Genomic DNA, 27023 nt, shown 5'->3' with positions numbered 1-27023 from the left:
AGAGACCTGAAAATAGCTGTGCAGCGACGCTCCCCAACCAACCTGACAGAGCTTGAGAGGATCTGCTGAGAAGAATGGGAGAAACTCCCCAAATACAGGTGTGCCAAGCTTGTAACGTCATACCCAAGAATAATCAATGCTGTAATTGCTGCCAAAGGTGCTTCAACAAAGTACTGAGTAAAGGGTCTGAATACTTATGTAAATGTGATATTTCAATTTTTTTTACTTGTAATAAAGTAGCAAAAATATCTAAAACTTTTTTTGATTTGTCGTTATGGGGTATTGTGCATAGATTGATGATAAAAAAAAAAACAATTTTAGAATAAAGCTGTAACTTAACAAAATGTGAAAAAATTCAAGAGGTCTGAATACTTTCCGAAGGCACTGCATGTATGTTGAAGGACTATATGAAGACTTTAAATATAATTAAAATGATGTTTGAAACTGAGAAATTCAAGGATAAGCTACAGTATAATTGCGCTATGGGCCCCAACTGGCTAGTTAGGGAAGTGGTAGACTTGGTAGCCTGCTGGTTGTGTGTAACAGCCTTTCAGTTGTTTACACTAATCAGTGATGTAGTATAGCCTACTACTGTAGCTGTGGATGACTTAATAAAGAAAACAAATGTATTTCAGGTAAAAGTGATTTATTAAAGCATGAAAACATTCTTAGATGTGCATCTTTGCATACATTACACGGACATGTTAAAGCATACATTAAAACAAAACTCACAACCTGAAGCTGGTACCGCTTATGCTAAAATAATGGGTTCAATTCCATCTGTAGAAACATCTAGTTAAGACTGCGGCTTTCCCAACATTTGTGAGCCGACCGTTCATTGTAAGGTAGTTATTCACCCTCACCAAGTTTAGGATAGGCACACTGAGTGATTTGTGCTTTCTGCTGTAGATTGACCTATCAAGATGGTGTGGATATTGTGGTTTGAGTCATCGGTACCATCTAGCTTTGTTTATACCTGGCGCTAACACGTCCTTTGTCCTGATCTTGTCCACATTCTTATTGTGCCCACATTTTCTGAAATATGTCTACACATAGTATTAAAATGTGTCTCATATCCATTCACTGTGTCCACATTGTGACCAGATTTCCTGGTCCCTCCTTGTATGCAAATGATTTGACAGCCATTCTTTCACAATATGAGTTATTTGAAGACATATTGATTCTGGCAGCATACCACCCTGCATCCCACTGCTGGCTTGCCTCTGAAGCTAAGCAGGGTTGGTCCCTGGATGGGAGACCATATGGTGTTGGAGGGCCAGTAGGAGGCACAATTTCCTCTGGTCTAAAAAATATACCCCAGGGCAGTGATTGGGGACTTTGCCCTGTGTAGAGTGCTGTCTTTTGGATGGGATGTTAAACAGGTGTCCTGAGACTCTGGTCAATAAGGATCCTGTGGACTTATTGTAAGAGTAGGGGTGTTAACCCTGGTTTCCTGGCTGAATTCCCAATCTGGAAATCATACCATCATTGCCACCCAATCATCCCCAGCTTCCAATTGTCTCGTTCTTCTCCCCTGTAACTATTGTTACTGTAAATGAGAATGTGTTCTCAGTTAACTTACTAGGTAAAATACATTAAAAAAAATTATTCCATAAGTCAATGGTTATAGAAGATGGGATAATGATGATTTCACTGTCCAGATCCGTCTGCATTTGTAAGATATCCAGACACAGTGGGTCCTTGACTATCTCCAGAAGTGGTCAAGAAGATCAGATCCCAATGTGTCTTTCAATCATCTACACCTGTCTGAAAATGTGGGTACAATAAGAGTGTGGACAAGGTCGGGACAAAGGATGTATGTTAGACGCATGCATAAACCCGCCTTCTGTTAAACAGTAACAACACAGTACTGTTAGGCCTACACAGTATCAGGTCTGAGATTTTCATCCTGTTGATACTGTATGAGTTCTCTGAATGATAGATACTACTCCATTCACTCCCTATGTGCATGACTACAGATTGCATGGCTCTATTCCTGCTGGCTGCCAATCGAAGGCATCAGAACTTAAAAAACAACAACAAATGCAATATGCTGGGCAGAAGCATTAATGCATGTTTGTCTTTAGGATTCCATGGCTAACACTTAGACACGTGTTCATTTGGTTTAAGATGATCTCAAACTCAGAAAAACATAATCCCTGAATTCCTGTGTATTAAGAATCCATACAATCTGTTTCAGCAAATAATGAGCAATGAGCAATGTCCTTTTCATTGCATAACATTTGATACAAAAACAGAATTGTGAAACAGTGCATGGTAAGGTGACATTCACAATGTAACTTTGATGTGATATTTTTACAGTGAATGTTGATGCCCCAAACTACAAACCAGTAATTTAAACCTTTTTTGACAACACCGTCTACTTTCTTCTCTCATAGATGTTTATATCTGATAAATTTCAAAGTGCTTTTATTTTGTACATGAAAGAAGAACTGCTCTCTTTGAGATAAGTTACCATCTGTTATGACATATATTTAATGTGATGTTGCATTTGCTCCACTTGTTTTGTGAAATGGAAAGTATTTGTGTTTTATCCCATCTTACTTTTTCTCCGTCTGATTTACACTTTAGACTGGCGGACATCCTTCCATTCCATCTTAGTGTTCTGCAGGGCCTGAGTCTTTTTCTCATCCACCTGCACATAGTCCACCCTGTGTTCATCGGTAAGTAAGGGCTTCTGGAAGACATCACAGCAGAGTTGGTGTACAGTAAACATTATTCAATCCAAACCTGTATCCAGAATAGAACTATCAGTCTTACATAGATGACACTTCACACCTTTCCATAACGTGAAAAACAATTTTAAGTTGATGCTGTTTTGTCAGTTATTCAGTGGCTATAATGCAGTCTTATAGTTCATGTCATATGTCCTCACTAGGGTCCAGCTTGTATTCCAGCCATTAGTATTCCTTTCACTATGTCTTTTTGCTGTGAATCACCAAAACAATGAGTCACAGATTCATTACCATGGAAATAGGCACAACTACACCTTGCAAGTGCTATTTGAGCCAATTCCACAATGTACTGTATTGTTTACTTCTGGGCTATTGAAATCAGATGGAAGTTGGACCAATAAAACCAAACAAATAAGATGATACATGCAGTATATGTATGTTGTTCACTGTTTTAAGGTATGACCAGTATGTGTGGTTTCAAGTACTATTGAAATGAAAACCTATTCTGCACCCCTGCTCAGAAGGTGAAACAGACCAATAATTTGGCTTGATTTCTAACATATGAGTCAATGCAAAAGTGCCACTTAAAGAAAATGCCACATACAGAACACAATCATTTGTACGTATTTGTCCTATTTCACATGTGTATTAATATTCATGTGTGAATTGGAAATGTGTTTTTTGCATGTCCCACACTCCCAGAGATTGGGGTCACGACCAGCTATTATCAACGATGACCCTGGATTAACAAGGGTTGAGTGCCTTGCTCAAAGGCACATCGGCCGATTTTTCACCTTGCTCGATCGGGATTCTAACTAGTGATCTTTCTGTTACTGGCTCAACGCTCTAACCGCTAGGTTACCTGCCGCACTATGCTTTCCACATTAACAGTGACACCTACTCATTCAAGGGTTTTTCTTCTTTTTTTTTTTTTACTATTTTCTATATTGTAGAATAATAGTGAAGACATCAAAGCTATGAAATAACATATGGAATCATGTATTAACCAAAAAAGTGTTAAACAAATCAACATTTATTTGCGATTCTTCAAAGTAGCCACTCTTTGCCTTGATGACAGCTTTGCATTCTCTCAACCAGCTTCATGATGTAGTCACCTGGAATGCATTTCAATTGACAGGTGTGCCTTGTTAAAAGTTAATTTGCTGAATTTCTTTCCTTCTTAATGAGTTTAAGCTAATCAATTGTGTTGTGACAAGGTATGGGTGGTATACAGAAGATAGACATATTTGGTAAAAGACCAAGTCCATATGTCAAGAACAGCTTAAATAAGCAAAGAGAAATGACAGTCCATCATTACTTTAAGACATGAAGGTCAGTCAATCCAGAAAATTTCAAGAACTTTGAAAGTTCCTTCAAGTGCAGTCGCAAAAACCATCAAACGCTATGATGAACTGGCTCTCATGAGGACCGCCACAGGTCCTCTGCTGCAGAGGATAAGTTCATTAGAGTTAACTGCTCCTCAGATTGCAACCCAAATAAATTCTTCACAGAGTTCAAGTAACGGACACATCTCAACATCAACTGTTCAGAGGTGACTGCGTGAATCAGTCCTTCATGGTTGAATTTCTGGAAAGAAACCACTACTAAGGGACACCAATAATAAGAAGGGACTTGTTTGGGCCAAGAAACATGAGCAATGGACATTAGACCAGTGGGAATCTGTCCTTTGGTCTGATGAGTCCAAATTTGAGATTTTCTGTTCCAACCGCTGTGTCTTTGAGATGCAGAGTAGGTGAACGAATTATTTCCACATGTGTAGTTCCCACCGTGAAGCATGGAAGAGGAGGTGTGATGGTGCTTTGCAGGTGACACTGTCAGTGATTTATTTAGAATTCAATGCACACTTAACTAGCCGGGTCTACTACCACAGCATTCTGTAGTGATACCCCATCCTATCTGGTTTGCGCTTACTGGGACGATCATTTGTTTTTCAACAGGACAATGACCCAACACACCTTCAGGCTGTGAAAGGGCTATTTGACCTAGAAGGAGAGTGATGGAGTGCTGCATCAGATGACCTGGCCTCCACAATCACCCAACCTATCAAGGCACAAGGCGAGACCCAGATGCAGACACAGGAGGCAGATGGTTGGAGTCTTACAATGTTTATTAATCCAAAGGGGTAGGCACCAAAGGGCAGGCGGGAAAGTAGTCCAGAGTCAGGCAGGGGTCAGAACCGGGAGGACCATAAAAAGAGAATAGAAAAGGAGTACGGGAAAACCACGCTGGTTGACTTGACTAAACATACAAGATGAACTGGCACAGAGAGACAAGAAACACAGGGATAAATACACTGCGGAAAATAAGCGACATCTGGAGGGGGTGGAGACAATCACAGGAACAGGTGAAACAGATCAGGGCGTGACACAACCTCAACCCAATTGAGATGGTTTGGGATGAGTTGGACCATAGAGTGAAGGATAAGCAGCCAACAGTGCTCAGCATATGTGGGAACTCCTTCAAGACTGTTGGAAAAGCATTCCAGGTGAAGCTGGTTGAGAGAAGGCCAAGAGTGTGCAAAGCTGTCATCAAGGCAAAGGGTGGCTACTTTAAAGAATATAAAATATAAAATATATTTTGATTTGTTTAACACTTTAGCGACTCCATATATACAGTACCAGTCAAACGTTTGGACACACCTATTCGTTCAACGGTTTTTCTTTATTTTTACTATTTTCTACGTTGTAGAATAATACTGAAGACATCAAAACTATGAAATAACACACATGTTTCCTCGATACAGGCGCATTGCACATTCAATTACAGATTAAACGATAAGAGTGAGCATAGTGCCAATAATTAAAATGTATGACACCAATCTGTTAACTGTCATGTGTATCAATTAAGCATGCAGAGACAAAGTGATATTACTATAGATGAATAAATTCTTGATATGCCCACACACAATAGAATGAACATAGGGAATTGCAGTGGATGATGACGGTAATTTGAGGTCCTTTAAAACTGCCAGTGGCAGTTCAAAGTAAAAGACAGGCACTTTTAACACTGTTAAATGGTTGAATTGATTCAATGAGAGGACCACAATGGAAACAAGTCTTTTGACTTTTTTGTGTATATTATCCTAGGCAATTTTGGTACAGTTGAAGTCGGAAGTTTACATACACCTTAGGCAAATATATTTAAACTCAGTTTTTCACAATTCCTGACATTTAATCCTGGTAAAAATTCCCTATTTTAGGTCAGTTAGGATCACCAGTCTATTTTAAGAATGTGAAATGTCAGAATAATAGTAGAGAAAATGATTTATTTCAGCTTTTCTTTCTTTCATCACATTCCCAGTGGGCCAGAAGTGTACATACACTCAATTAGTATTTGTCTTTAAATTGTTTAACTTGGGTCAAACATTTCGGGTAGCCTTCCACAAGCTTCCCACAATAAGTTGAGTGAATTTTGGCCCATTCCTCCTGACAGAGCTGGTGTAACTGAGTCAGGTTTCTAGGCCTCCTTGCTCGCACACGCTTTTTCAATTCTGCCCACAAATTTTCTGTAGGTTTGAGGTCAGGGCTTTGTGATGGCCACTCCAATACCTTGACTTTGTTGTCCTGAAGCCATTTTGCCACAACTTTGGAAGTAGGCTTGGGGTCATTGTCCATTTGGAAGACCCATTTGCGACCAAGCTTTAACTTCCTGACTGATGTCTTGAGATGTTGCTTCAATATATCCACATCATTTTCCTGCCTCATGATGCCATCTATTTTGTGAAGTGCACCTGCAGCATAGCACCCCCACAACATGATGCTGCCACCCCGTGCTTCACGGTTGGGATGGTGTTCTTCGGCTTGCAAGCCTCCCCCTTTTTCATCCAAACATAACGATGGTCATTATGGCCAAACAGTTCTATTTTTGTTTCATCAGACCAGAGGACATTTCTCCAAAAAGTACAATCTTTGTCCCCATGTGCAGTTGCAAACCGTAGTCTGGCTTGTTTACGGCGGTTTTGGAGCAGTGGCTTCTTCCTTGCTGAGCGCCTTTTCAGGTTATGTCGATATAGGACTCGTTTTACTGTGGATATGGATACTTTTGTACCTGTTTCCTCCAGCATCTTCACAGGGTCATTTGCTGTTGTTCTAGCATGTATTCACACTTTTCGCATCAAAGTACGTTCATCTCTAGGAGACAGAACGCGTCTCCTTCCTGAGCGGTATGACGGCTGCGTGGTCCCATGGTGTTTATACTTGCGTACTATTGTTTGTACAGATGAACGTGGTACCTTCAGGCGTTTGGAAATTGCTCCCAAGGATGAATCAGACATGTGGAGGTCTACAATTTGTTTTCTGAGGTCTTGGCTGATTTCTTTTGATTTTCCCATGATGGCAAGGAAAGAGTATCTGAGTTTGAAGGTAGGCTTTGAAATACATCCACAGGTACACAGTCCAATTGACTCAAATTATGTAAATTAGCCTATCAGAAGCTTCTAATGCCATGACATCATTTTCTGGAATTTTTCAAGCTGTTTAAAGGCACAGTCAACTTATTGTATGTAAACTTCTGGCCCACTGGAATTGTGATACAGTGAATTATAAGTGAAATAATCTGTCTGTAAACAATTGTTGGAAAAATTACTTGTGTCATGCACAAAGTAGATGTCCTAACCGACTTGCCAAAACTATAGTTTGTTAACAAGACATTTGTGGAGTGGTTGAAAAACTAGTTTTAATGACTCCAACCTAAGTGTATGTAAACTTCCGACATCAACTGTATATGTATCTGTTGCCTGGTGTAACATTTTTATGTCTTTAAAATGGTCAAATCAAATCAATGTCTTGCTTTGGAAACAAACCCATTCCTACCATTTCACCTCTTTCTATTCAATCAAGCTTACCTTTTGCACAGGAGAGGGGGATGCGGAATTGAAATCCAGTGAAAGGTAGTCAAGGTTTGATCTCCTAAGCCATGGCTGGGAGGCTCCCTCGTTTGTAGAGAACTGTTGCCTTGACTCCTGAAATTAAAGGAATCTCAGTTACAATGAGTCTCACCTCACATTCATCCCTATTTTGATCTCGGAATATGTTATGTCATTTGGTTCACTAATACTGAACATTTTTCATGTTGTATCACTAGTTTCAGGTAAATATCAATTGTAATATTTTAAGCCTTTCTTGGTACCCCAAACATGAATAAATAATCATGATGCTCAAAGCTTTATTCCCCTGCTTTAGTTTGGAACTCAGAGTTTAGACACAACAGCTGAATTATTCATGGTATGGGAGTGAAGTAGTCTATCTATGAACTGACTTGGGTACTTTTCTTCTTGCTGATGATTGCATAACTGTATGCATGTATAACTATTTTTAATGTCAATATAGAAGGTAACTTTACTATTGGAATGCTGGCTTCTTGGTCTCCTTTAATTCCCAGTTTTCCTTGCAGTGAGTTGCTGGGAACAACACAAACAAACACACACAAATAAATCCTACTTTTTTTTCCTTTTAGAATTTGGACAGAAAGAGAGCTGAGAGTTCAGGATGAAGAGAGTAAATTTCGGTCTCACCCTGGCACTGTCATGGTTCTGATCAAAGGCATATGAGTCGGACATTCTCTGATAGTGGACAGACCCCTCAGGTCCAGTGGTGGAGGCCGTGCTGCGAACCAGCAAAACAATATAGTGAGGTGAGGCAGGCAACCCTCAAATTCTCTATCGGACAATAATGATCAGCTGTACTTTTCCCCCAACAAAGGACATTTGTGTTGAAACAGCAATATTTCAAATAGAGCCATGCTGCAAATGTTGACTCAGGAAATACTGTCCTGAAAGGAGACTATCACAGGGAGTCACAAGATTCAATAGAATGTAAAAACCTTATTCATTTTGCTTTTCAGCAAAATACATGCTTATGAAAGCATTTTTTATGCTTCCTCTACTTAGTACCCACTGCTGGAATGAGGATTAAATACATTATGTATCCCTTTTAGACATGTTTTTTACTTCCTTTTTGTTCATTACCTCTCCTGCGTGGTTTGAGATCCCTGTTGATTGGAGGTGGTTCTAGATCCCCAGGTAGATCTGCAATGGGAAGGGAGGTGGGAGCGAGAGGGGCCTCTGTTTTGCCATTAGCCTTGAGGAAGCTGATTGGAGTGGGGCTCATAGGGACGTAGCCGTCCGATACATCTTCACCAACAAAGACACGCGGAGAGGCCATGGACACGTACGAGTCCTCATGGCAGTTTGGACTTTGAGTGGCAATGAAATGTGGCTACAAGACAACAAGACCAGACCAACTTAGGAATTTGTACTACAGCATGGCCTAGAATGATGTAATAAGTCACTTGTAAATCCTATATTGTTGTTTGAGATTCAAAAAGGAAACAATGACAGTTAAGAATTATTCCCTGCTGTGAACTATCCGACAAAATTATGTGCAAAACATTCAGTTCTCATCCATTGTAAGTACATGTTTTCTCACCAAATTGAGACTGAGCCTTTTGTTCCTGCTCCTCAATGCACTCCCCTCAGTGTCTCCTAGATAAGACAGAAATATCACTAATGAAGGTGGTTATCATGTTATATAACAGAAACAATGACACCATGCATACTGTTTGGTTGGAAACATGTTAGGTCAGAATAAATACACGTGTTGACTATATTGATTACATATACCACATTGATGAGCATACAGTATGTGGCAGCAGGTATAAAGGGCCTAGACCAGAAATCATCAACTACATTCAGCCGCGGGCCGATTTTTTCTTGAGTGAATGGTCGTGGGGCCGAAACAGTATGTGGGCACCCCTTCAAATGAGTGGATTCGGCTATTTCAGCCACACCGTTCCTGACATGTGTATAAAATCGAGCAAACATCCATGCAATTTCCATAGACAAACATTGGTAGTAGAATGGCCCATACTGAAGAGCTCAGTGACTTTCAAAGTGGCACCGTTATAGGATGCCACTTTTCCAACAAGTCAGTTCGTCACATTTCTGCTCTGCTAGAGCTGCCCCGGTCAACTGTAAGTGCTGTTATTGTGAAGTGGAAACTTCTAGGAGCAACAACGGCTCAGCCGCAAAGTGGTACATCACACAATCTCACAGAACGGGACCGTCGAGTGTTAAAGTGCGCAGCGCGTAAAAATCGTCTGTCCTCGGTGGCAAAACTCACTACCGAGTTCCAAACTGCCTTTGGAAGCAACGTCAGCACAAGAACTGTTTGTCGGAAACGTCATGAAATGGGTTTCCATGACCGAGCAAGCCTAAGATCACCATGCGCAATTCCAAGTGTCGGCTTGAGTGGTGTAAAGCTTGCCGCCATTGCACTCTGGAGCAGTGGAAACGCGTTCTCTGGAGTGATGAATCACGCTTCATCATCTGGCAGTCTGACGGACTAATCTGGGTTTGGCAGATGCCAGGAGAACGCTACCTGCCTCAATGCATAGTGCCAACTGTAAAGTTTGGTGGAGGAGGAATAATGGTCTGGGGCTGTTTTTCATGGTTCGGTCTAGGCCCATTAGTTCCAGTGAAGGGAAATCTTAACGCTGCAGCATACAATGACATTCTAGATGATTCTAGGCTTCCAACTTTGTGGCAACAGTTTGGGGAAGGCCCTTTCCTGTTTCAGCATGACAATGCCCCCGTGCACAAAGCGAGGGCCATACAGGAAGGGTTTGTTGAGATCGGTGTGGAAGAACTTGACTGGCCTGCACGAAGCCCAGACCTCAACCCCATCTAACCCCTTTGGATTTCAATTGGAACTGCGGGCCTAATCACCCAACATCATTGCCCGACCACAATAATGCTTTTGTGGCTGAAAGGAAGCAAGTCCCCGCAGCAATGTTCCCACATATTTTTTATTTTTTATTTAACCTTTGTTTAACTAGGCAAGTCAGTTAAGAACAAATTCTTATTTACAATGATGGCCTACACTCGCCAAACCTGGACGACGCTGAGCCAATTGTGCGCCGCCCTATGGGACTCCCAATCAGGGCCAGTTGTGATACAGCCTGGATGGAAAGCCTTCTCTTCTCAGAAGAGTGGAGACTGTTATAGCAGCAAAGTGGGGACCAACTCCATATTAATGCCCATGATTTTGGAATGAGATGTTCGACGAGACAGTGTCCACATACTTTAGTGTAATTATACATTTGGAGACTGCAAATTGACCGCAAGAAGCTAGAAACAGATATAATATTTGACGAAAACATAATCATTTCAAACCTTGCTTACATTTTAATACAATCACATACATAGCTCTATTTTGTTAAGGAATACTTTGGATCAGATTTCCAAATTTAAAATCACTTGGAGCTGATTTCCTGGTGTTTTTGGAGTCTTAAGTCCAACAATAAAAAATAAATAAAAAATGCAGAAAACTTGGGGGGCAAAATATAATCATAGTTGGGAAACCTTGGCCTAGACTGAAGGACTCTGCTGGTTATATACTGTACCTCTTCTGAAGTGGTCTGGCAGGCCTGACAGAGAGATCCTCCGGGGGATGAGTGCAGGTTGGCCTGTGAGCTGCTGCTTAATTCCTGCCAGAGGCCCGTGGGAGCCGTCATCTCTGAGGTGCTCTGAGAGGTGGACAGGCTTGGGGGGTAGAGGAGGGGGAGTTAGTCCATCACTCGTTGCCTCCAATATGGCAGAAGAGTATGGCTTGTCAAACTGGAAGATATCTGGTGTACGATGGAGTGTTCGAGGAGAGGATGAGGTTGACGTGGGGCCACATGGTGCGCTGAAAGGGGGGTCATGCGTCCTAATGTGGGGGAAGGGAAACGAAGATGGTCCAGTGTGAGGGAAGGGGGACAGAAATGGTCCAGTATGGGGAAAGGGAGACGGAGAAGGATCAGTGCCGAGGGGTGAAGAGAAGACATCTTCAGTAGTAGTGTCTGATGAATTTTGTTCCAGAGATCTCTCCGAGTTTGAAAAGCTGTCGCATCTATAAAAGAAAGAAAAAGAAAAATACAGTGTTTATCATTTATCATAATTTAACCTAAACATCAAAATATGTGATGACGTCTGTAAACAATCCAATGAGGTGCAGAAGCTGGTATGATGTATCAATTGGGGGAGGGATCGTCTTCAGGAAGCAGAGCGACTTGAGCGCATGGTGTGAGCGAAGGTTAAGAAACATTTCAGACTTTTGCATGTTTAAATAGAGATAACTTGACAAATCTCTAAAGAAGCATATTTATTAGGTTTTTAACATATTTCGTTTTTATAAATATATTTTTAAAATGAAGTTTTCTTTTTGTTGCCTCAGGGCAACGTTGAGCAGTTATGCTACTTTTCAGGGCAATATCATACTCAATGAAAGACATGTAGTTTGATTGAAATGAGGGCTTTGGTCAATATTTTTGCCAACATATCCACTGACATTCACAGGCAATTGACACAGGGAAATTCTATGGGTAAAATTAGCCTAATTGAGCAGTTAGGATCATACCCTCTGATAGTGAGGACGGTGATCTTGAGGACAGTGAGGAAGAATGAACCCCAGAATCAGGTTTTAGAGGCAGTGAAATACTATATGCCCAATTTTAATTTCTTATGACAATAGTCTCGTTTCTACTATATTTCACTTAATAAATGTTCTGAAAATATCAGATTTTCCTTGGTGTTTTAGTGCCCTTATGGCACAGAGTTGCCCTGAGGCAAAACATTCTAATCTGGGTGATGGGGGTAAAAGTAATTTTTTTGTTGTTGAAATTATTGATACATTATCAGAAAGCCTAAATCTTCCAAGAATAGAATGGATATTTTGGGGGGGATGCAATATGTCACTTTTTGGGTGACCCGACCAAATTCACATAGAAATGTGAGTTATAGATCTGTCATTCTCATTGATAGCAAGTCTAAGAAGTGGTAGATATGTTCTATGTGCACTATTTCTATGCTTTATGTTCTTAAGTTTCGTTTTTGCGTCTTTTACTTTCGGTTTTGTACACCAGCTTCAAACAGCTGAAAATACAATATTTTGGTTATTGAAAATATATTTCACAGCGGTTTGGATGGTACAATGATTCTTTACACTATACTTGCTTGTTTTGTCACATAAACTGAAATTAGGCGAACTGTTCGAATTCTTGCAACCAGGAAGTGGCGGAGCGATTTCAGCATACTGCACTTTTTTTTAATGAAAAAACTAAACATGTGCAGTAGAGGGTTAAACAACGTGTGGTGTTGATATGGTGTCCAGCTTGATGTTTGAGAGGCTATTTACCTAGAGATGCTGAACCTCCCTGTCTCACACTGTGAGAGGAAGAGGTAGTCCAGTGGATAGTTGGGTTCCATCTGGCTCGGCATCTCCACTCTGCTGTCGCCATTGGCCCTAAAGTCATGGTTGGAAATGAATGACATACTTCGGGAGAGAGCTGGTGAAACCTGCTGGGGGGTTGGGGTGTGAGAGAAAACTTCCTCTGATTCTGAAAGACAGAGAGATGGGGAGAGAGCGAGGGAGAGAAAAAGAACAGGGGGATTAGAGAGAATAGAGAGAAGAAATCCATAGTTTCTACATTAGTTCTGGGCTGGCTCAGGATAATGTTACACAGACATTGGGTCAGAGTCAGACAGGAATCCTGATCTGTCTCTTGATAAATGTGATCTCTGAAACGTAGTTGTCAGTACTCTCCAGCAGGTGGCAGTGCAATGAATTTGTAGTGCTGTTGATGCTTTTGCGCTTGTCCATGTCCCCCTTACTGTAAACGAATCCCCCACCATGTAACTATTCAGACTGAGTAACCCCTTTTCTAATAAAAAGTCCACTATGGTACAGTATAACCACAACACATGTGTAGGTATAATCATGTTATACACTGAGCATACCAAACATTAGGAACACCCCACCCACCACCCTCGTTTTGCCCTCAGAACAGTCAGAGCATGGACTCTACAAGGTGTTGAAAGCGTTCCACAGGGATGCTGGCCCATGTTGACGCCAATGCTTCTCACAGTTGTGTCAAGTTGGATGGATGTCCTTTGGGTGGTGGACCATTCTTGATACACAGAGTGTGAAAAACCCAGCAGCATTGCAGTTCTTCACACAAAAATGTTTTGTCTTTCCCATTCACCCTCTGAATGACTCACATGCACAATCCATGTCTCAAGTGTCTCAAAGCTTTAAGATCCTTCTTTAACCTGTCTCCCCCCTTCATCTACACTGATTAATGTGGATTTAACAAGTGACATCAATAAGGGATCATAGATGTCACGTGGATTTACCTGGTCAGTCTATGTCATGGAAAGTGCAGGTGTTCTTATACTCGTTCTATTTTGTGTAAATATGTGACGTGTAGAATAACCATTATTTGACCAGCACCATAAAACATAAGAATGAGAAAAAAAAGACCAGGCAGTATAATTATTGAAAAATGTACTATTTCTTTACTTTTCCAAACCATATACTGTACATACTGTAGTTTGTGACTGTGTCCTGTGCATGCATAGTTATGTGTTTGAATTTTCTATTGAAAATATTAGGCGAGGTGCTGACTAGTAGAACATAGCTATAACTATTAATTTTCAGTTAAAATGATTTTAGTTGAGTGGTGAGAACATGCAGACAGGAGCCTGAGATCTATATACGAGGACACATCAATGTTCTCATCATTCACACATTGCTTAACTAATAGATTGCCGTTACTTCATTACTGGCAATCATCTCTGCTGGGCTTTCAGTAACTGAGGTCATTATAAACTGAACAAAAATATAAATGCAACATGTAAAGTGTTGGTCCCCCCATGTTTCATGAGCTGAAATATAATATCCCAGAAATGTTCCATACGTACAAAAAGCTTATTTCTCTAAAATGTTGTGCACACATTTTTTACATCTCTGTTAGTGTGCATTTCTCCTTTGCAAAGATAATCCATTCACCTGACAGGTGTAGCATTCAAGAAGCTGATTTAACATCATGATCATAACACAGGTGCACTTTGTGCTGGGGACTATAAAAGGCCACTCTAAAATGTGCAGTTTTGTCACACAATACAATGCCACAGATGTCTCAAGTTTTGAGGGAGCGTGCAATGGACATGCTGACTGCAGGAATGCCCACCAGAGCTGTTGCCAGAGAATTGAATGTTCATTTCTCTACCATAAGTCGTCTCCAACATCGTTTTAGAGAATTTGGCAGTATGTCCAACTGGCCTCACAACCAGACCACGTGTATGGCGTTGTGTGGGTGAGCGGTTTGCTGATGTCAATGTTGTGAACAGAGTGCCCCATGGTGTCAGTGGGGTTTTGGTATGGGCAGGCATAAACTACCGACAATGGACACAATTGCATTTTATTGATGGCAATTTGAATGCACAGAGATACCGTGATGAGATCCTGAGGCCCATTGTTGTGTCATTCATCCGCCGCCATCACCTCATGTTTCAGGATGACAATTCATGGCCCATGTCGCAAGGATCTGTACACAATTTCTGGAAGATGGATATGTCCCAGTTCTTCCATGGCCTGTATACTCATCAGACATGTCACCCATTGGGCATGTTTGGGATGCTCTGGATCGACGTGTACAACAGCATGTTCCAGTTTCTGCCAATATTCAGCAACTTCGCACAGCCATTGAAGAGAAGTGGCACAACATGCCATAGACCACAATCAACAGTCTATCAACTCTATGCGAAGGAGATGTTTCGCGCTGCATGAGGCAAATGGTGGTCACACCAGATACTGACTGGTTTTCTGATCCAAGTCCCTACTTTTTTTAAAGGTATCTGTGACCAACAGATACATATCTGTATTCCCAGTCGTGAAATCCATAGATTAGGGCCTAATGATGTCACACCCTGACCTTAGAGACGTTTATTTTCCTCTAGTTTGATGTGGGGTGGGCAATCTAGTTTTTCTATTTCTTTGTTTTGGCTGAGTGTGGTTAACAATCAGAGGCAGCTGTCCATTGTTGTCTCTGATTGGGAACCATACTTAGGCAGCCCTTTTGCCCTCCTTGAGTTGTGGGATCTTGTTTATGTGTAGGTGCAGGTTATGAACTCCATGACTTCACGTTTCGTTTGCGCTGTATTGTTTTGGTGAGTTTCCTTTATTAAACATGTGGAACTCTACGCACGCTGCGCCTTGGTCTCCTCATTCTTACGAAGAGTGTGACAAAGGAATTTATTTCAATTGACTGATTTCCTTGTATGAACTGTAACTCAGTAAAATCTTTGAAATTGTTTAATGGTGCGTTTATATTTTTGTTCAGTATAGTTATAAAGACCAAAGTATGAGTGTGAGTATCACCATGTGGTAGAGTATAATAGCTTGGTCTATCAACGCTTTGTGTATTCATATTTCTGGAGACAATGAGATATACTGTAACTACTATATGAAAATGATTTAAAATGCTGTAAGTACCTTATAGTTATGTATCTATAAGAGGCATATTGTAACATCATGGCAGAGCCTGAAGGTATTTATTCAGCACATGAAACTGCAGAAAATAATGAAATTGTGGCATTATCTGTTTTTTCACACAATGGATTTACGACAGTGTGTGTTGGAAAGTTTTTTGTGTGTGTACTGAATATTAAACTAGTTCAGGATTTCATTGACTGAATGTCTGACATTGTGTTATCATTCCCAGTAATGTGTAAACCTGGGGTTTGCCACTGTTCCTCTGGGCTATAATCTCTTCTCTTTGTCTGGAGATCATGTAGTCGGCTCTATCTGCTCCACACAGAACAATGTTTAACTAAATGTTCCAACTGGCAGCTCTTATCCACAGCTCTCCCCCTGGTTTGGAGTTAATAAGACATGAAGACAAGAGAGCTTGGTGTCTAACTGTTCAAGCATCACCCTAGCTGAACTTGCATGCCTGTGGAGTTGTAATATCTATGGCACTATGAGTTTCACAGAGAATGATAGCTTGTAACTGAATTGGGTAAAATAAATCACATTTTACTTCAGCACTGTCCAGTGATTTACTGTTTGTAATCAGAAGCTCTCTGCAAAATGGTTCTGATTTGATTATTGCTACAACATTGAAGTAGGTGTATGGGTGCGTGCGTGTGTGTGTGTATGCCTACATGTGTGCTTGTGTGTGTCTGCATACGTGTGTGTGTCTATCATTTTAGTGTGCACTTTTCTGATTGTACATGTTCGTCAGGGCCCTTTTGCGAAAAAGATTTCTAACCTCAACCTAATACCCTTAAAATAGTTAATATATTACAATATGTCATTGAGGGACATCAGTACATTTCTTGAGCCCAGGGACTTTAACAGCCAAGAAGAGGCAAAGTATCATACTTGGCTTGGAGCATTAATGAGAATAAACACATTTAATTCAAACGTCTCCTTTAAATGCAATGCAAAACTACACATAACAAATTAATATTCACATCTTCAAATAATATTTTTGCAGGAATCTCCACCGGGCTTCTCTGAGACAGTCATTGACTTACCAGTCATGTCCTCAAGACATTTTTAAGACGCTCATGACAATTTTTAACACAGAGAAATCATCAGACACCTAAATGGTTTATCTCATATGTATATACTGTATTTTATACCATCTATTGCATCTTGCCTATGCCGCTCTGTCATTGCTCATCCATATATTTATATGTATATATTCTTATTCCATTCCTTTACTTAGATTTGTGTGTATTAGGTAGTTGTTGTCAAATTGTTAGATTACATGTTAGATATTGCTGCACTGTCGGAACTAGAAGCACAAGCATTTCGCTACACTCGCAATGACATCTGCTAACCATGTATATGTGGCCAATAAAATTGGATTAGATTTTTCTCAGTCTTGAATATAGACAACCTTCCCTAAACATGTCTACTCTACCCACACACGAACACATGCACACACATTCCTACTGTAGGTCACAGGACAAAAGCCTCCAACAAGAGTTGAATACCAAACAGTGTTTCTCTATATTCTTTGTAGAAATTGAACATATGAATGTGATTTTGTAACTAATAAAAATAAAAATATATATTTTTAATGTAACCTTTATTTAACTAGGCAAGTCAGTTAATAACAAATTCTTATTTACAATGATGGCCTACACCGGCCAAATCCGGATGACGCTGGGCCAATTGTCCACCGCCCTATGGGACTCCCAATCACGGCCGGTTGTGATACAGCCTAGATTCGAGCCAGTGTGTCTGTAGTGACGCCTCTAGCACTGAGATGCAGTGCCTTAGACCGCTGCACCACTCGGGAGCCCCCAAACTGGTTACCAACGTAATTAGAGCTGTCTAATTAATTTAATTTGTAATGAGCATTTCTAATACCCAAGGCGTTTAAACTGTGACCTTATTGAACTGTGTCTCTGTGCCAGGTCCTTACCTGTCCCATCATCCAGACTCAGAGGTCCAAAGTGACAGATCTCCCTGATCTGGCTAACCCAACTGTTCATCTCCTCCTCAGTCTTGGCCACCAGGTAGAAAACGCGAGACGACGTCTTGATAACGAAGAGGTGCTGGTTCTGGAACTCCCTCTTGACCAGGCGTTGCTCCGTCTGCATCTGAACCTCACACTCTCTCAGGTCGATGGTGCGGATGGGCTTCTTTGAGGTTGTGTTTCGGTAGTACTCCAACACATCTGGGTTCCCACTCATACGTCCTCTTCGAAGAACAAACCATCGTCTCCTCCATGCCTAGGGGACAGGGAGCCAGACAGATCAACATACTGTACTGTTGCATGTACTAATAGACTTAAGCAATAAGGCCCGAGGGGGTGTGGTATATGGCCAATATACCACGGCTAAGGGCTATTCTTATGCACAACACAACGCGGGGCCCTTAGCCATGGTGTACTGGCCATATATCACAAACCCCCGAGGTGCCTTATTGCTATTAAAAACTGGTTACCAACGTAATTAGAGCAGTAAAAATAAATGTCATACCCGTGGTATACCATGGCTGTCAGCCAATCATCATTCAGGGCTCGAACCACCCAGTTTCTAAAAATATATATACACTGAATAAAAATATAAATGCAACATGCAACAATTTCAAAGATTTTACTAAATTACAGTTCATATATAAGGAAATCAGTAATTTGAAAAAAATTCATTAGGGCCAAATCTATGGATTTCACATGCTCGGGAGTACAGATATGTATCTGTTGGTCACAGATACCTTTAAAAAAGCGAGTGGCGTGGATCAGTAAACCAGTCAGTATCTGGTGTGACCACCATTTGCCTCATGCAGCGCGACACATCTCCTTAGCTTAGAGTTGATCAGGCTGTTGATTGTGGCCTGTGGAATGTTGTCCCACTTCTCTTCAATGGCTGTGCAAAGTTGCTGGATATTGGCAGGAACTGGAACACTCTGTCGTACACGTCAATGCAGAGCATCCCAAACATGCTCAATGGGTGACATATCTAGTGAGTATGCAGGCCATGGAAGAACTGGGACATGCAATTAAAATGCAATTGTGTTCATTATCTGTAGTTTATGCCTGCCCATACCATAACCCCACCGCTACCATTGGGCACTCTGTTCACAACGTTGACATCAGCAAACCGCTCTCCCACACAACGCCATACACTCTGTCTGCCATCTGCCGGTACAGTTGAAACCAGGATTCATCCGTGAAGAACACACTTCTCCAGCGTTTCAGTGGTCATCGAAGATGAGCATTTGTCCACTGAAGTTGGTTGCGACGCCGAACTGAAGTCAGGTCAAGACCCTGGTGAGGATGACGAGCACGCAGATGAGCTTCCCTGAGATGGTTTCTGACAATTTGTGCAGAAATACTTTGGTTGTGCAAACCCACAGTTTCATCAGCTGTCCGGGTGGCTGGTCTCAGACAATCCCGCAGGTGAAGAAACCGGATCTGGAGGTCCTGGGCTAGCGTGGTTACACATGGTCTGTGGTTGTGAGGCAACAACTCTGGTGGACATTCCTGCAGTCAGCATGTCAATTGCACACATCTGTGGCACTGTGTTTGTGACAAAACTGCACATTTTAGAGTGGCCTTTTGTTGTCCCCAGCACAAGGTGCACCTGTGTAATGATCATGCTGTTTAATCAGCTTCTTGATATGCCACATCTGTCAGGTGGAGGGATTATCTTGGCAAAGGAGAAATGTTCACTAACAGGGATGTAAACAAATTTGTGCACAAAATTTGAGAGAAATAAGCTTTTTGTGCGTATGGAACATTTCTGGGATCTTTTATTTCAGTTCAGGAAACATGGGACCAACAGTTTACATGTGTTTATATTTTTTTTCAGTGTATTACAATTATTCTGCATGCATACAGTATGTAGACTAGTTGCCTTAGTTGGTTAGTAACCTTAGAGGTATTTGGTTGGTTATTATGTTTGATGCATTTTGATGTGAATTTAGTTTCAACCAAGGCCTCTGTCACGTCCTGACCATTGAGTGCTCTTATTTTCTATGGTAGAGTAGGTCAGGGCGTGGCTAGGGGGTTTTATCTAGTTTATTTTTTCTATGTTGGGTTTTTTGTATGATTCCCAATTAGAGGCAGCTGGTCATCGTTGTCTCTAATTGGGGATCATATTTAAGTAGTTGTTTTTCCCACCTGTGTTTGTGGGAGATTATTTTTGAGTTAGTGCATGTTGCACCGCTGTCGTCACGGTTTGTGTTTTGTTTATAGTTTATTGTTTGTCTTACGAAGTTTCACATTCAAATAAAAGATGTGGAACGATACTCACGCTGCGCCTTGGTTCGTTCCTACACATATGCGTGACAGCCTCAGCAATAGAATGTCAGTATATCTATGTCTATTTTATAGGTTATCAACAGAACCATCAGTGAACAATCTGAACATGCTACATGCTCAATACAGAATTGCTTTTAATATTTTTATGTTCCCTGACTGTGACTAAAGATGACTTGTACAAATCACTGTCTTATATCCTCATGTAGTCTCCAGCATTGTGACCTGTGTCAATCAGTTTTTCACACACAAATAAAAGGAAAATGTATCACTGCTCTTCTAAACATGTTCACTGGGAAGTTTAGCTACAACACCTTAAATTAACTATAGACAACACCCTTTTTCTTACTTTTGGTACTGGAACTGACAACAAGAGGAAGTCAATTCTATGTAAAAGAGAATGTCTGACACGAACAAAAAGCTATTTGTACTGCAGTGGGTCACTAACTTATTGGAGAAGATTAAAAAGGCAACCTCTTTTTCTGCTGAGATTCGTTTTTCATGCCAGTATGTTTACTGATTGGTATAGGAGCAGTTTTGTTTTCTTTAATGCTATGGGAATTTGATGCTGAGCTGGCTCTCTTAATTTTGATACTGAGTAAGTAGGCCTAATTGAAGTATTGTTAACGTTTTGGTCTTGATCGCGATGACCTCATGGTCACTCACATGGGCTATAAGTCATAGGAACATCTATATTCTAAAAGTCAAATATTCATGACTGACCTCCATACTATGTCTGTTTCAAACTTCACCCATGTATTATTTAAAGCCATTTCCAATTCCACCTTTTAAGCAGGAGTTGTATATTTTTATACAGTTGCCTCATAAATGCAGCATTCAGGTGATTCATGCATTATTCAATTAGTCAGAAGTCTGTTGGCATGGAACACTACATGACTTGAAATTAAATCAGCTGTTTTTGAGCTTTGAGAGTACATTTGGTGAAACAACCTATCATAAAGAAGACGTGATTTATTTTGAAGAGTCAGAGGTATTAGCCATACTGGCAACAACACTTTTTGTAGTTGTCTGTGTTACACTGTTTTACCTATCTCAGTTGACAAAGTAAGTGTGTGCTGTAACCCACCAGCCACCAATTCAGGAGTACATTGTATCACTTTGTGATGCTCTTTCTAGAGAGCTATGAAAATACTCAGACGGTTTGTTCGTTTGTTTGAAACCAAAACTCTGCCTTGGTGTGCCTACACTCATATTCAAATCAAATATAAACAGTGGACGAGTTGTAAATCTTAATTTGCATCACACAGTGCTAGTATAGAACATAGAGCAGGGAAGCTCATGTCCCTCATCAGGGGTACATTTTCAGAAAGTCAAAGCACATTTAAAATACATAATGTGAGAATAATCAACCCGCTAACAGGAAATATACTCACACTCTAGAAACCTCTATAGAATCATGTATGAAAACACTTCCTTGTTGTGGGTGATAACTGTCTTATTGAGCGTGAGTTGAACTATGCTAGAAAATAAACTATGCCTAATCTATCGAGAATGATGTTTCAAGTTTCTAAATCATCATATTTTTGTTTCCCCATGATATTCTTTATAACACTATTATAATGTTATGTAGAAAATGTCAACACATTACTATTTTACCTTACAGCTACTTAAAAAATGTTTTAAGCCTTGTTTAAAAGAGCATGGGCCACTAGCAATGGTAGCTGTGGAGAATTTAAAGTGTCTTGTGACTTACAGTTGAAGTCGGAAGTTTACATACACTTAGGTTGGAGTCATTAAAACCTGTTTTTCAACCACTCCACAAATGTCTTGTTAACAAACTATAGTTTTGGCAAGTCGGTTAGGACATCTACTTTGTGCATGACACAAGTCATTTTTCCAACAATTGTTTACAGACAGATTATTTCACTTATAGCTTCTGATAGGCTAATTGACATCATTTGAGTCAATTGGAGGTGTACCTACCTTTAAACCCAGTGCCTCTTTGCTTGACATCATGGGAAAATCAAAATAAATCAGCCGAGACCTCAGAAAAAAAATTGTAGACCTCCACATGTCTGGTTCATCCTTGGGAGCAATTTCCAAATGCCTGAAGGTACCACGTTCATTTGCACAAACAATAATATGCAAGTATAAACACCATGGGACCACGCAGCCGTCATACCGCTCAAGAAGGAGATGCGTTGTCTCGTAGAGATGAACGTATTTTGATGCGAAAAGTGCAAATCAATCCCAGAACAACAGCAAAGGACCTTGTGAAGATGCTGGAGGAAACAGGTACAAAATGATCTATATCCACAGTAAAACATGTCCTACATCAACATAACCTGAAAGGCCGCTCAGCAAGGAAGAAGCCACTGCTCCAAAACCACCATAAAAAAGTCAGACTATGGTTTGCAACTGGACATGGGGACAAAGATCGTACTTTTTGGAGAAATGTCCTCTGGTCTGATGAAACTGTTTGGCCATAATGACCATCGTTATGTTTGGAGGAAAAAGGGGGAGGCTTGCAAGCCGAAGAACACCATCCCAACCATGAGGCACGGGGTGGCAGCATCATGTTGTGGGGGTGCTTTGCTACAGGAGGCACTGGTGCACTTCACAAAATAGATGGCATCATGAGGAAGGAAAATTATGTGGATATATTGAAGCAACATCTCAAGACATCAATCAGGAAGTTAAAGCATGGTGGCAAATGGGTCTTCCAAATGGACGATGACCCCAAGCATACTTCCAAAGTTATGACAACAAAGTCAAGGTATTGGAATGGCCATCACAAAGCCCTGACCTCAATCCTATAGAACATTTGTGGGCAGAACTGAAAAAGTGTTAGCGAGCAAGGAGGCCTACAAACCTGACTCAGTTACATCAGCTCTGTCAGGAGGAACGGGCCAAAATTCACCCAACTTATTGTGGGAAGCTTGTGGAAGGCTACCCGAAATGTTTGACCCAAGTTAAACAATTTAAAGCCAATGCTACCAAATACTAATTGAGTGTATGTAAACTTCTGACCCACTGTGAATGTGATGAAAGAAAGAAAAGCTGAAATATATCATTCTCTCTACTATTACATTTCACATTCTTAAAATAAAGTGGTGATCCTAACTGACCTAAGACAGACAATTTTTACTAGGATTAAATGTCAGGAATTGTGAAAAACTGAGTTTAAATGTATTTGACTAAAGTGTATGTAAACTTCCGACTTCAGCTGTAAACTCTGATTGTCTGAGTCTGATCATCAGTGTTTCTAAGAGCTAGCTGCTCTGGGCCTTCACTTGGTGTGTGTAAGGAGCAGGGTTGAGGAGTAAAGGATTACAAAAAATGCTGTAACTGTATTTCGTTACGTTACCAACAACATTTTTGTAATGGAATTACAGATACTTTTGAAAAACTAGATGATTACTTCAAGGATTACTTTTAAATTCAGAAAGGATGTTTCTGTGTTTTCTCAATTACATTCTAATCAGCATTGAATGCTCCAGATACTCAACTAGTCTAAAGAAGGCTAGTTTTATTGCTTCATTAATCAGGACAACAGTTTTCAGCTGTGCTAACATAATTGCAAAAGGGTTTTCTTCTAATGATCAAGTAGCCTTTTAAAATGATCAACTTAGATTAGCTAACACATCTTGCCATTTTCAGTAGTGCTCAAAGCATGCCATTCCATGAGGTCAGCAGTTAGGGTTAGGGTTTCAACTTGAATCAATGAGCCCAATAAGCTTTCCATGACAACAAAATCATAAACAACAGAGTAGGGCTGGCTAATAAGTCTTTAGTTTTGGGGTTATGCTCAGGTAAAACAAATTGGCTAATCTATTCTTCCATATTTCCAAGTCCTATTTTTGAAGATCAAGGGGTATAACATTTATTGGAACGACTGGAATTCTGATAGACTTTGGTTTTTAATGTAAAGATGTAATTAAATTGTATTATTATATGTAGTAGAAAGCGATGGGTTAGAAGAAGTCTACGTAACCAACCCATAAAGTAAAATGTAACATCCATATATGGCCAGCTATGTAAACTTTAACATTGATTTATCCTGCAAAAGATGTCGTTCAATTGGTAACATATATTTTTGTATTCTTCTAATGTCTCTTAAGGGGAAAGTAATCTAAAAGTAACTGAATGTAATCAGATTACGTTACTTAGTTTGGGTAACCCAAAAGTTACATTACTGATTACAATTTTGGATAGGTAACTGTAACGGATTACATTTAGAAAGTAACCTACCCAACCCTGGTAAGGAGTGATGTCCAACGCATGCCCACACATTGCTATTGTGTATGGCTAGTCTGGTTCTTGCAATGGAAAACCATGTCCTTCCTGTTTGTCTGTGTCCTCCACAAAGCCCTTGAACTATTTCCCACCAAATTGTGTCTCTTAAGTGACTCTCCCTCCAGTGAATTACCACTGCCCCCCTTTCTCTGTGCTAGTTTTCAGAAAAGCCCTCCTCCTCTCTCCTCTGTAGAGAGGAAGTGCAAACAGCCATCATAAAGCCTGGTCATTTCTGCCTGTCGGGTCATTTTGTACTGCTTGGCAGTGACAGTACTTCCCATGTTTTGCATTACATCCCCAATTTTCACAGAATGAGAGACCAACAGTCTCAACACACATCCCAGAATGGGTAGCCTCCCCCTTTCCTCCCTACACAACAACACTCTCACATGACCCCTACAGAAACACTGCAGATTTCCATGCAAGGCACTTGTCCCAGTTCACTTCTGGTCAAACACGCTCATCCAGACATGTTAGCATTAGAGTATACTGCACTTGAATTATTAATAAGAGGCAACCCCAAATTATGAAATTCTAAACAAAGGTCAAAATTGTAAACATAATGGTTTATAAGCAGTTTGTATTTTTAAAATTCATTTACATTTGCTGAAAGGCATCAACATTTTATTCTCACAGTGCATTGATGATGCACATCAGCATGACCAGCATGTCATACAGTATGTCATTAATGGCCACTACTATAAAAATGAGGTGGAAGACACGTGAGGTTGCATGAAAACACTGTTTACAAAAAGGCATGTAATGGTCATGATTCTACATGCCTCTGCAAGCTTCATTTGGGAAAATAAACCAACAGTATCTTGTGAACTAACGGCATTGCAGTGCAGTTGTGTTGATGGCTGAGAATCCCACACACACACACAAACACACACGTACTGCTCTGCAGCAGGAACTAGTACTACTACTGCTTGGGTAAAATTAATCACAATAGCACAGATCTAGCCACCTGCACAGCCTGATCCTCTACTCACATATCTCTTTAGTTTCTTCTCAGGGGGAGATTTGATGAGCCAGCCGGTGCAGACCACATCCCCTACACTCATCTTGACTGCAGAGGGAATCCGGTGTGTTTTCTAGATATAATTGTCTTCAAGCACTGCTGGCTGCTGCTGCTGTGAAACTGAGAGCAGCACCACGCGAATCCTGCGTTCTTGTATACAGCCTACAGCCATACCAAAAAGAGGAAGTCAAGCCATTGATCACACTGACAGACAAGGGGAGAGAGAGAGAGGCAGAGAGGCAGAGAGAGAGAGAGAGAGAGAGAGAGAGAGAGAGAGGGTGGAAAAGAAAGAGAGAGGGGAAGAGAGAGGAAGGGAGAAAGGGGGTGGTGTCTGTATGCTTGATTCTGTAGATGTGTGTGGGTCTGACAGAGTGAGTGAGTGAGAGAGATCAAGAGAGAGAGAGAGGAACATGTATGTGAATTTGTATATGTGGGTGCATGTGTGTGCATGTGTGCATCATTAAAACCTAGAGCCAGTTGTCACATAAACCATCCCAATGTTCTCTGTCTTAGTCAGAATAACGGTATGCACCAAAAGAACAACCCTGTGCAACTTAAATACACTAATAGAGAAAACACATAACACACTTTGGGGATGCATTTAAATTCTACAAAAACCTATATATAGTGGCTTTGAAACCTAAAACGCTTTGTACAGTAGGCTAGTTGTAGGGGGAAATGAAGAAACTAGAGCATAAATGTATTGATTAAGGTTAATTTAGCAAAGAGATATCTTGCTATAATTTAGAATCCCCACCAAAAAAGGTTCTGTTGGTCTAAGGCCATGTGATTTAGGGCTCAAGAATATTGTTTTGAAAATATATAAATTAAATGGTCTAGGTTGCCGAGCTTGCCTACGGCTGGTGAACGAGACAGTTATAAATGCTTGTCCCTGATCGCCATCTTGTGGTAGATCTGCAGCAGGCCTCCTTTCAACAAATAAAATACACCCCTTGATTTTGAAGAATATGGCTTATAAACTGTAATGAGGTTTTACAATAACAACCCAAGAAAGAAAGAAAAGCAGGTCCTTTTACTTAATTGTTTATGTTTTTGTTGCCATAGGATTGCTTACTTATAAACAAATACATGTTTTGTCATACCCATCAGCATTCAGGGCTCGAACCACCAAGTTTATAAATACATTATAAACTGGGTGGTTAGAGCCCTGAATGCAGATTGGCTGACAGCCGTGGTATATCAGACCTTTTACTACGGGTATGACAAAACATGTATTTTTACTGCTCTAATTACGTTTGTAACGAGTTTATAATGGCAATAAGTCACCTCTGGGGTTTGTGGTATATATTATGGCCAATATACCACGGCTAAGGGCTGTATCAAGGCACTCTGGGTTGCATCGTGCGTAAGAACAGCCCTTAGCCGTGGTATATTGGCCATATAACCCCTTCATGCCTTTAATGCTGAAATAA

The 27023-nt window shown here is 40.6% G+C and overlaps 1 protein-coding gene across 3 annotated transcripts; it reads right to left on the bottom strand.

Annotated features, from left to right (window-relative positions):
• Positions 1 to 629: 629 nt before the first annotated feature.
• On the bottom strand, positions 630 to 25805 carry LOC115149068 (GRB2-associated-binding protein 3-like). 3 transcript variants are annotated; one of them, XM_029691560.1, is made up of 10 exons: positions 25562 to 25805; positions 17973 to 18282; positions 12890 to 13091; positions 11118 to 11605; positions 9143 to 9198; positions 8683 to 8932; positions 8230 to 8320; positions 8058 to 8151; positions 7561 to 7677; positions 630 to 2698 (listed from the first exon to the last, which is right to left on the bottom strand). In XM_029691560.1, exons 1-10 carry the CDS (start codon positions 25631 to 25633, stop codon positions 2582 to 2584), a joined length of 1797 nt encoding a protein of 598 aa, XP_029547420.1. In that variant the 5' UTR covers positions 25634 to 25805; the 3' UTR covers positions 630 to 2581. The 3 variants fall into 3 exon arrangements, with proteins under 3 accessions (XP_029547420.1, XP_029547422.1, XP_029547421.1); XM_029691562.1 differs by having other exon boundaries at positions 8058 to 8115; XM_029691561.1 differs by lacking the exon at positions 25562 to 25805 and adding an exon at positions 24525 to 24901.
• Between the last annotated feature and the right edge of the window lie 1218 nt (positions 25806 to 27023).

The sequence above is a fragment of the Salmo trutta genome, chromosome 15, assembly GCF_901001165.1.
Source record: "Salmo trutta chromosome 15, fSalTru1.1, whole genome shotgun sequence".
In the NCBI taxonomy this organism is placed as follows: Eukaryota; Metazoa; Chordata; class Actinopteri; order Salmoniformes; family Salmonidae; genus Salmo; species Salmo trutta.
This window is presented reverse-complemented; position numbering and strand designations above follow the sequence as displayed.